This window comes from Fukomys damarensis, unplaced genomic scaffold (genome assembly GCF_012274545.1).
Source record: "Fukomys damarensis isolate Sample0158 unplaced genomic scaffold, DMR_v1.0_HiC HiC_scaffold_35, whole genome shotgun sequence".
In the NCBI taxonomy this organism is placed as follows: Eukaryota; Metazoa; Chordata; class Mammalia; order Rodentia; family Bathyergidae; genus Fukomys; species Fukomys damarensis.
The window spans coordinates 30,938,151-30,949,715 of NW_022900947.1; the positions used below are offsets into that span (position 1 = coordinate 30,938,151).

Consider the following 11,565-nt stretch of genomic DNA (forward strand, 5'->3'; position numbering starts at 1 on the left):
GTCTCTTGTGCATGAGTTCCACCAAGTGCCTCTTTTGTCCACTGCCTGCTTTGACCATAGCACAGAGCTCCTGGTGGAAGATTGCTCAAGTCTACTTTCAGACTTGTGCTTATGTCTTGGCTCAAAGAGTTAAAGCTGTTTGAGGGCCTGAGTGTTATTATGATTGTGTGAATATGTGTGTGTATGCTGTTTCTTCACTCAGGAAACAAGAAAGATATCAAAATATATCTGTATCTCTTTGTGATGATGAAATGTTACACATTCTGTTCTGTTGTAACTTCTTGTATTTTTTTGTGACTTAAAACATGTAGTTTCTTATTTTAAATATCATTTGCCCTCTGTTTATTGTGTTTCCATTGAGTTACAAATTTGCTAAAACACTGATCCCCTTAGTTCTTCATATGGCTGGGTAGAGCTGACTAGAGCCTTTCTAATTCCTTATTTATACCAACCTGTAATGTCTTCTGTTTACCAGTGTCCTAAATGTACGTCACTGTTTTTGTGTCATTGTGGTATGAAAAAGAATGGGAAGAACTGAGTTAATTTACAGTTATACCCAGATCATTGATCATTTAAAATATTCACATATATTTTCTTGCTTGCAATTGTGTGAAAATGTATTTTGAAATTTATGAGTTGTGTTATATTTACAAATTGAAAAGCTAAAAACTTTTCTTGGTTTCTTTGAGGTATATTTAAAAATGAGTAACTGTTTAATTTGCATATTAATTGTTGAAGGTATGACATTATTTATATTGCTCTTGTAGATCCTTCCGTGGTTGGAAATACTGGTCTTGATAATCCTGAACAAAAGCCATCTCAGAGAACAGGTAGAAAATTACTGAAGACTTTAGCAGCACCTGAAATGCTGCCCTTTTTGGATCATTGGAATACTCAAACTAAAAAAGTATCACTCAGAGAAATAATGTTAGAAGAAATTGCCTTACAGGAAAAGCATGATTTGGTATGAGTTAGTACAAATATTAAGCTGTTGTCTTTGACTCTAGTTAATTGTATTTGCTTATTTTATGGGATTCTTTCTGTGTTTCCTACTCAAGAGTCTATATTTAACCTGGTTGAAGTTAATGTTAAAATTGAGATTTTTTTTTTAAATTTGGAGAGAGTCTTGCTATGTAGTTCATCTTGAACTTGAACTCACTATGTAGCCCAGGCTGGCCTTGAACTCACGGCATCCTCTGGCCTCAGCTTCCTGAGTGCTGGGATTACAAGCATGTGCAACTACACTCATCTGAACAATGTTTTAGGTGTAATCTGAAGTTGGAGGTTTTTGCTTTTAGGTAGTTGATATTCTAATAATAGTCCTTCTGTGTTATATGTGTGTTGTCTTGGAATTAATTTTGTAGGTGATTAGAATGCATCTTACTTAATTTTTAATATTTACCTCTAATCTATTTTTTTTTTCTTTTTGAGACAGGGTCTTGCTATGTAGCCCAGGCTGGCCTCGAACTTGTGGTGACCCTCCTACCTCAGTCTCCTTAGTGCTGGGATTACAGGCATGTGCCACCATGCCCAGCTACCTCTGATTTTTTAATGTTAGAAAAACATGAAAGAAATCTTCCATTTAAAGATAAATTAATAATAAATTAGTTATAAGAATTGTCCGTCTTGCTATTAAACGTGTCTGTCTTTGAAACAACCTTTTAGAGAATTTCAGAGTATTAATGGAGTGAGTTTTAAAATTACTCTTTTTCTAACTTTTCAATTAAACAAGTTAAAATAGAAACTTCACTTTGAACTTTATTCCTTATTTTGATATTCTTTTTTTTTTTTTTTTGGTACTGGGGATTGTACTCCAGTTCTTGTGCTTGCAAGGCAGGTGACAGAACCACTGAGCTAAATCCCCTGGCCCACAGACATTCTAATTAAATGAAACCATGAGTGAATTTGTTTTGTTTTGTTTTGTTTTAATTTCTGAAAATTAATATTAAGGAATTTCAGAATCAAAACGGAAAAGACCTTAGAAGTTTGTTCCTTCTCAAGGAACAAAAGTAATTCTTAGGTAGTGATCTTAAAAGATTATTGCACTCTTTCTTACTCATTTGACTGTTCAATCACTTTTACATTTGGTTATAGTACATAGAACTGGTGCATAGGAAGAATGATAGGAGTCCTCATTTATTTTTTCTAGTTATCTTGTTAATTAAATTGGTAATATGCTCATCTTTGCACCCTTGCATAGTCAAGGAACAATCTCATCAAGTAGCAGTATCTTTTAAGTGTTGTTTCAAATTTTTCCCTAAATATATATGTGTAATAAACTGGAAAATAAAAAGCTTGTCTTAAAACAGTAAGGAAAGCCTAACACTTGTGCCTAAATGGTTAACTTTTTGCTGTAATTCCTTTTTTCACTATAAATTTAACTTTACAGTCCTAACCTTTTTTTAAAAACTGTCTTTTAAATTCAGTGTAATGATTAAGTGAGTGAGCATCTTTTGACTTCACAACTTAAAGCACTTTTTTCTGTGAGTGATAATTTGTTTATAGAAGTTGGACAACTTAGTCAGGGAGACTTTAGATAGATCTCAGTAGAATTTCTTTCTTTCCTTTTTTTTTTTTTTTCAGCTTTAATTGAGTTTATTGGTACATTTTAGGGATACAGTACAGTTACATTCATTGTTGGGAATTTGTACCTCTACATGACATACCTTGGTTCTCATTTTTTCACCTTGTCCCTGCCCTCCCTGCACCCCCTCTCCTCCTCCCCATTTACAAACACTTTATTTCCATCTTTTCATTATCTTGCATTTTTTTTCTTTTCCCTTATTACCCTTCCCCTACACATCCCACCTTCCCTACACCTTTAGCTCCTTTCTTCCCATTTCTAAATCTTTCTTTCCTTTTCTCCTCCCCCTCCTCCTCCTCTTCCTCCACCTCTTCTTCCTCCTCCTCTTCTTCTTCTTCTCCTTCTTCTCCCCCCACCCCCTTTCTTTCACCAGGGATTGAAATCAGGACCCTGTGCTTGCAAGACAGGCACCGGCACTGCTGAGCTAAATCCCTGGCCCTCAGAATTATTATTATTATTTTTTTTTTTTTGGTTTTTTGAGACAGGGTCTCATTATGTAGTTGAGACTAACCTGGAACTCACTGTCTAGCCCAGGCTGGTCTTGAACTCACAGCGATCCTCCTGCCTCAGCCTCCGGAGTGCTGGGATTACAGGCCTGCGCCTGGCTCTCAGTATAATTTCTTGATGTTGCCTGCTCTTTGTCTCCAGAGGATCAATACATTTTGTATATTTTTAAAGCAAAGAACATAAAACAAACTTTATGTGTAATATATGCATAGATTAATTTAAAATGACTAAGGACATGAGTTTTCAGTTCATTGATTAGATGTTAGAATTTATATTTGAGAGACTCTTACTACCTGATAGATTATTATAGTAAATCTGATCATTGACTTTTAAAAAATAAATTCAGATTATAATGTATATCTTAAATAAAATGTAGAATACTTTAAATTCTTGAGGTGTCCTATTTCTATCACCTTTATGATGTGTTCGGTTTTGTCAGTCCTTTTTCCTGGTCATACTTTCTTTTTTTGCGGTACTAGGGATTGAACTCAGGACCTTGCTCCTGTGCACCATGGAGCTACATCCCTGGCTCCCTTCCTGGTTGTATTTTCATCTTCTGTCGTCTTCTTTTAGTAGTTTGGTGCTATTAATGGCTTAACTGTGGCTGGGTTTCAAAACAAATATGTATTTGAGGGTTATTTTGGATTACTGTAATTTTTTGCAGGGGGGGATTGAACTCGGGACCTTGGGCTTGAAAGGGAGGCGATGGCACCACTGAGCTAAATCCCTGGCCCAGGATTATTGTAATTTTTAAATTTAGAAAATTTTAGAGTCATCTTTATTGATATTTTTCAATGTTTAGGATCTTTATAGCAAACAAAAAGTATTCAATTTCATCACTGTGGACAGTATTAGAAGCCACTTGAGTCATTTTAAGAATGTTTACCATAGTCCTAGGTTAGAAGCAAAATAAGTGTATTGTAGAAAAGTTCTTTTGGCTTGGTGGTGTTAGGCAGGCAAATCCAAATAGGAATTGTGAAAAACAATAACAATTTTATAGTTATTTTGAGGCAATTATGTTTGTGAAAAATAATTTGATTTCTAAGATTTTCTGTGAACCTGAATCTCCAATTTATTTCTACATTGTGATTTCTGCCCATTGAGAATATGTTTTTGAGGACATTGTTCCCAGCATCAAATGGTGTCTCTTTTATGAAGACCCATGGGAGAAATTTTTCTCAGGTCTCAGAAAAGCTGTACTTTTCCTGAGCAACTTGTTTCTTTTTATTTTGTGGTCTCTGAGTGTTTGATTCCTCCTTTGACTTGACTACTAAGAGGCTCAGAACTAGATTTGTAGTCCACCTTTAGCAATTGTACAGGATTTTGTGGCATTAATTTATATACTAACTTTATTTGCTAGTTTTGCTTACTTTATTTTCTCTAATCTCTGACTTCATTTATTTGTATCCTGTTTACATGTACAGTCGCGTATTGATTAATGACCATGGGTAGTGTTCTAAGAAATGTGTCATTAGGCAGTTTTGTCATTGTGTGGACATCAGAGTGTACTTAGGCAAGCCTATATAGTTCAGCCTATTATGTACTTAGTCTGGATGGTATAGCCACTGATGTACATGTAGTCAGCCATTGACTGAAACATTATGTGGTACATGACTGTGTATATATCTTCATGCTTTTATAAAATATGATTAAATGTATATGTGCATATATATTTATGCACACACATTTGAATGTCTCTATGTATATCTATATATGAACAATTTCAAATACTTTGCAAAAGTGAGATATAATTAAATCGTGCAAGAATGCTTAACACTACTAATTTCAGCCTTTAATCAAAGAAAGTCTGAGTGTTTATAAATTATTAGTTTTTTTTGCAATAGCTATGCTTTTGGTTAACTTTGTTAGTATTTTAAATTTCATCTTAAGGGTGATTTTTATGTTTTTACTTTAGAAAAGGGAGACACTTATGTTTGAGAAAGATTGTGCCACTAAACTAAAGGAGAGGGAGCTCTTCAAAATATTTCCAGCCATTGATCGAAATTTTCTGGTGGACATTTTCAAGGATCACAAGTGAGTGCTGAAAGATTGTCTGTATTTTCTGTTTGGATGTCACTGAAAAGATATGCCAAACAATTTCCAATATTTATTTTTCTTACACAAATTATATAAACAATTCAAATGCAATATACATGGTGAGCAGTTTCTGGCAATTCATGTTCCTCAATTTTTGAAATATATATACTAATATGTGTACATACGTTAATACCTACCTATGTACTTTTGTGTCTGTATGTGCAAATGTATTTCATCAAAAAGGTCATATTTATATACTGATTTTATAGTTTTGCTGGATTTTTTTTTTTATACCAGGAATCAAACTCAGGACCTTGCACTTACTCGGCCAGGCAGGTGTGATCCTGCTGAGCTACATCTTGAGCCCTTGGAACTTTCTTATCTATACATAATGATTTGTTCATTTTCAAGTATACAGAGTGTTCCATATTAAAAAATACCAAAATTTGTTTAAATGTGTCTCTAATTTGTGGAATTCTTTTTTGTTGTTGTTGTTTTTTTTGAGAGGGGGTCTCACTATGTAGTTAAGTCTGACCTGAAGCTCACTATGTAGCCCAGGCGGGTCTTGAACTCAAGGGATCCTCCTGCGTCAGATTCCCGAGTGCTGGGATTACAGGCGTGTGCCACCACGCCCAGCTTGGAATTGTTAACTATAAAAAATTGGTAACCATATTATAGTGAACATCTCTAGATACATCTCCATGTAAATACATGGGTGACTGCTGCTGTAGGACTGTCCCTAAAAGTGAGATTGTTCCCTTATACATTGAAAACTTTTGTAACTAGTGCCAAACTTCCTTTAAAAAGGCTATGCATATATGCTTATATGCACGGAAGAGTGTAACATTCCTGGATGTTAGGAATTTAAAAGTTTTTGTCCTTCCAATAGGAAAAATGATATACTACCCTCTAAATTTATATTTTCCTAATTGCTAGTAAGGTGACTCTTTTTAAATTTCTTTTCCTGCCAGTTACTCACATTTGTCTTTGGTTCTTTCTCTTTTTAGTTTTGTGAAGCTCTTTATATATTATGTATAGTAATTTTTGTCTGTTATGATGGGTTACAATTATTTTTCCTGTTGTGATACTAATTTCTTATCTGGGTATAGTCTCTTTGGGCATAGATACCTTTTAATTCATAGTTGTAGCAACAAATCTTTTCCTTTATTGTTTTTGTTGCATCTTATTTAGGAAGTCATAATAATATAAATCTTTAGTATTTTTAGTAGCTAAATATTTTTTCTCTACCTAGCATTTTTATATGTGTGGTATGAAATAGAGATTTATAAATGAGTTGGAAATTTTCCAAATAATTAACTGAATGAGTGGATTGTCTTTATGCACTCATATAAAATATGACCAGCTTTTTGTTAGATCCTGAGTTACTACCATATTAAAAAAAATTATTATAGTGATACAGTGTATCTTGATGTTTATTAGGAATGATTATATATTTAACTAATAAATACTTTTGATCATTTCTTTTCTTAACATGCTGGTTTAGCAAGAATTAAAGGTACTTTATGGAATCTTTTGAGAGTCTAATATATGTTTTGATCTTTAATATATTATTGTATCAATCACAATAATAGACTCTGGAATAAAACCTACTTTATCTTCAGACTTTTGTTTTTTTTCTTTAATGATGTAGTATAGTAATTGATTTACTAATTCATAGAATTTTTGTACTAGTAATTAAGTGAAAATGGCCTGTAATTTTTCTGTTCTTTGCTATTTTTGTCAGATTTTGGTTTTAGGGTTTTATTTGGTGTTGGATAAGACTGTCATTTTTCTGTCTGCTATGGAAAGTTTACTAATTTGGTAATTTGAAGGTTTGGGCTTGTGTATTTTTTTTTGTTTTTTTTTGTTTTTTTTTGTTTTTTTTTGTTTTTTTTTGTTTTTTTTTGTTTTTTTTTGTTTTTTTTTGTTTTTTTTTGTTTTTTTTTGTTTTTTTTTGTTTTTTTTTGTTTTTTTTGGTACCAGGGATCGAACTCAGGTCCTTGCACTTGCGAGGCAGGTGGCAGAACCACTGAGCCCTGGGCTTGTGTATTTTTGAAGAGAGGGTTTTTAGAACCTGCCACTATCTTTTTTAGGATTATTGATATATTCCGATGTTTGCCCTATTTTTTGTTATTGAATGTCTATTTTTCCATCAGTTTTTAAAAAGTAATTTATTTTTTTATCCCATTTCTCCCTTCCCCCACCCCTCCCTATGTACAAAAGCTTTGTTTCCATTTTTTCCATCTATTTTACTTTTTTCTTGTCCCTCCTTTTCTCCATCCCTCTTCCCTTATTCCCCTTCCCAGTTGAACATTTTTTTTTCTTCCTGTTTTCCAACATCCATTGTACAGTTCAGTACTTATTTCCACTTTCAGTTTCTCGCACTGAAGAAACAATGTGGTATTTACACTTGATCTTGGCCAAAAGGCTGAGAAGTGATACAATGTGGTATTTAAGCGTGTGTGTCTGATTTATTTCACTTGAGAGCATGGTCTCAAAGTCCATCCATTTAGCTATAAATGTCTGAATCTCATCCTTTATGGCAGAGCAGTACTCCATTATATATATGAAAAAACAGATGTTCGCCTTTTTGTCTTGAGTCATTTCTGGTAGTTTGTCTTCCAGAATATAACCAGTTTTACCTTGGTCTTGAAGTTGTTTATTTTAAATTATATAAAATGTTCTTTTATAATTAAGATACTAGATTTGATCATATCCCTTTTCCGTAACTAAATTGCATATTTTGTGTTTTCTGTTTTTTACTTTTTCTTAGATTGATTCTTTAAATTACAAATTCTTGGTTTACTCATCAAAGTCTGTTATGTTTTACATTTATTTTTTCTGATTCTTTTCTAAAAATTTTTTGCTTTATTTTCAAGTTTTTGGTTAGTTTATTTACTTTCAGTCTAATCACAAGTGCATTTAAGGATATGAATTTTTTCTGTATTGTTTGAATTCTGACATGCAGTATTTTTATTTTCAATGTTTTCTAAAATGTCTAATTTGTTAGATTTTTAAAGTTTTTAATTTCTAAGTGATTTGATACCTTTGATGATAATGTTAGGAGATTATTTTTGTTATTGTTATTGTTGCATTGGGTACAAGAAAGTGGCATAGAAGAGTACAGATTTTTAGAATTTGAGATTTTTTTGTTTGTTTGTTTTTTGGTACCAGGGATTGAACTTGGGACTGTGCCCTTGCAAGGCAGGTGGCAAAATCACTGAGCCAAATCCTTGACCACCTGATCAGTTTCTATAAATATTATGTGAGAATCCATTTGAAAAGAATATTCTCTCCTGAAAATGCAGAGTTCTCAATATGTCACTTAAATTAGGCTTTTAATGGTATTAGGGCAGTTCATAATTTCCTCGTTTATTTTTGCTATCTAATCTCTGTTTTCTTAGGTTTATATATTAAAATCTTCCGAGAGTTTGGGTTAGTGTTGTTTTTCTGGCATATGGTGGCTTTTTCCTACTAGAGCCAGGGGACTTGAGACAAAATAGCCCAGGCAAGGTGAGGGGACTGGGCAAAGGCCTCTCTGGGGATAGCCTGGGTGGTTGATTAGTCAGGCTCTTCCCTCTTCACTTTCTGTGGTTGATTGCCTCTGTTTGTCTTTTAACACCTGGGCAGTTCTTGCAAGGAGAGGTAGCTTCAGTTTCATTTTATAGGAGGTTAGGCGGGCATAGTTGCTACTTTAATTGTTTGTGGTATAGTCTTCCAGGGGCAAAACCCTCAAACAAAACCAGTGGTGGAGACAGACTTCCAGCCTCTTGAGGGGACAGTGATATTAAGGGCTTGAATGGCTGTGGATTATTGCTGATAACATCTCCCCAGGGAAGGGGAACCTTTTATAGACCAAGTACCCAAACTGCAACTCAAAACTCATTTATTACAAAGCATTAATACTGCAGTTAATTCTGAATGTTTGCCGCTGGGATGACTTGGCTCACGTGCCACCAATGAGGGATGTGGTCAGCTCTTCATTATCTGGCCAGTGGAAGAGATGGGAATCTGAAATAATGAGCAGTATTATATCAGTCATGCTTTTCTTTGGATTGAGTTTCTTTAAATATTTGAACATGAGTGTATCAAATGTTGGTCAATTTGTAGAATTCTGGAGGAGAGGAAGATAGGATAGTATTTTACCTTTTCCTTTTTGCATTCCTGTTTAGGATTTCTTTGACTAGAGCTTCATGGTGTAAGTAAAAGTGGAATTTGGCAAATAAAAATGTCAGTTTAAAGGTCGAATTTTCTATGATTTTTTTTTAAGGAAGTCAAAACCATGTATGAATCCAATAAAGGACTTACGTATAGATAATAAAAGTAAAAGAAAGATTTTTTTTTTTGGTGTGGCTATTCTGCCTAGAATAAGAGATCAGAGATTGAATTGTAAGTGTAGCTTGTTTTGGTGTTGGGGATTGAATCTTGGGCCTTCCTCATCTTTTTTTAAAATATATTATTTGTTTTAATGGGTAGGTACATAAGCATAAAATTGTACATGTTAATGAAGTAATGTGTTTCAATGCATGCATACATTGTTAAGTGTTTTATTCAGATTAAGCATATCTGTCTCCTCAAACATTTATCATTTCTTTATGATAAAATCTTTCAAAATCTTCTAGCTTCTGAGGTTTACAGTACATTATTGTAGCCTATTGTTATTCTACTTTACATCAGAGCTTCTTGTTTCTATGTAACTATAGCTTAATGCCCATTGATCAACCTTTCCCTACTACTCTCCCCCCACAATGGAACCTTTTGGTATTCATTTTAAAAAATTAATTTTTGGGAGCCTATTACTTGTTAGTTTCTTTCATATCATTCTTGACTCTTTGAATTACACAATGAATGTTTAATTTCAGTATTGAAAGCTTAAAGTCAGTTTTTTATACTCTTATGTAATGTTTGAAGATTGCATGTTTAAATCACATATCTTTTTATTTTCATTTATTCACATATTTGTACTTAAACTTTCTACAGCTATTCATTAGAACAAACAGTGCAATTTCTAAACTGTGTTCTTGAAGGAGACCCTGTAAAAACAGTTGTAGCTCAAGAGTTTGTTCACCAAAATGAGACTGCCACTTCTTACACTGCACAGAAGTCTAAAGAGAAAAAGGTATGGAATCACTTATTTTTAATTATAGTGGTAGATAACTATATAAAAATATGATTTGTTTGTTGAGCATAATAATTTAATGATTATTTCTCAGGGTTTTTTTTTTTGTGTGTGTGTGTGCGTGTGGGGGGGTACTAGGGATTGAACCTAGGGACTTTGCACTGAGATACTCCCTTTTTAACTTTTTTTTTTTTTTTTTTTTTTGAGGCAGGGTCCCTTTAAGTTGCCTGGGCTAGGCTTCAATTTACAATCCTCCTGCCTCAGCTTCCCAGAGTGCTGGGATTACAAGTGAGTGCCATCATGCCCAGTTTATTTCTTACCATTTGACTAAGTTGGAAATTTATAGCTGGTTGTACTATTTCTTTAAAATCATTGTGCATGAGAGCACTTGAATTTCTACAATTCCTATGTAGATACTATTATGTAGATGTAATATAGTGTGAGGCTTAATTAAATAGCAGTGAGTTTTTATAATGTGAAGGGCCTTAGTGTAAATATATGGGCAAAAATATTTAATTTACTGAGAAAGTGCCAAATTTTTTTCCAAAGTAGTTGGCACCGTTTTACATTGAAATTGTTTTCTTAATTTTATTTTTGGATTGCTCATTACAAATGGATAGAAATGTCATTGATTTTATATATTAATCTTGTATCAACATTGTGCTTTTTCATGGAACCATTTTTAATCATTTTGGCATTCTCATTATGCTTACTTATAAGAATAGTCAGACGTAAAGCATGTGATCTCATTTTACTTTGAATGTGTCACCGTTACCGAGTTGATATGTAGGCTCTGGGTATTTTTCTTGTTCATGTAACCTGGTACTGCTGTACATAGGACAGGAACCAAGTGATACCATGGTGCTTCTGGCCCTCTGGAGGACATGGTGGCATGGCTGCATAGGTGTGATGTATTACAAGGTGCAGAGGGCCAGACTGGCAATGAGGATTACTTCTTATCTCTCCTGATAATATACAAAGCAGTGTAAGTCATCCTGGTGACAGAAGATGTGATGGGGAAAAGGAGTGGCATGATAAAAAAGTGTTGCTATTGAAACAGGAGTTCTTGTGAATTATATTTGACTTGGCCAAACTTAAGTTACTCTTAATCATAAAATACAAGGAAGTGTCACAAAACTAGTAAAAATATTATAGGATTTAAAAAAAAAATTTATATTGAATTTATGGGTACATTCTAGCTAGACAGTACAGTTACATTCATTACTGGGATCTTGTACCTTTACATGTCAGGTCTTGGTTCTCATTTTTTCCTCTTGTCCCCACCCTCCCTTCACCCCCTCTTCCCCTCCCCACCTTC

General features: G+C 33.7%; 1 protein-coding gene across 9 annotated transcripts in view; it reads left to right on the forward strand.

The window, feature by feature from the left end:
• Positions 1-11,565, forward strand: part of N4bp2 (NEDD4 binding protein 2) — an 86,733-nt gene that overhangs the window by 54,469 nt on the left and 20,699 nt on the right. For 8 of the 9 annotated variants that reach the window (XM_010625123.3, XM_010625122.2, XM_010625125.2 and 5 more), the window contains 3 exons: positions 768-964; positions 5,007-5,125; positions 10,109-10,247. In XM_010625123.3, coding sequence (XP_010623425.1) covers positions 768-964; positions 5,007-5,125; positions 10,109-10,247 — 455 coding nt within the window. Of the gene's footprint in view, positions 1-767; positions 965-5,006; positions 5,126-10,108; positions 10,248-11,565 lie in introns of those variants that run through there. The other variant, XM_010625130.2, reaches the window with a different exon arrangement.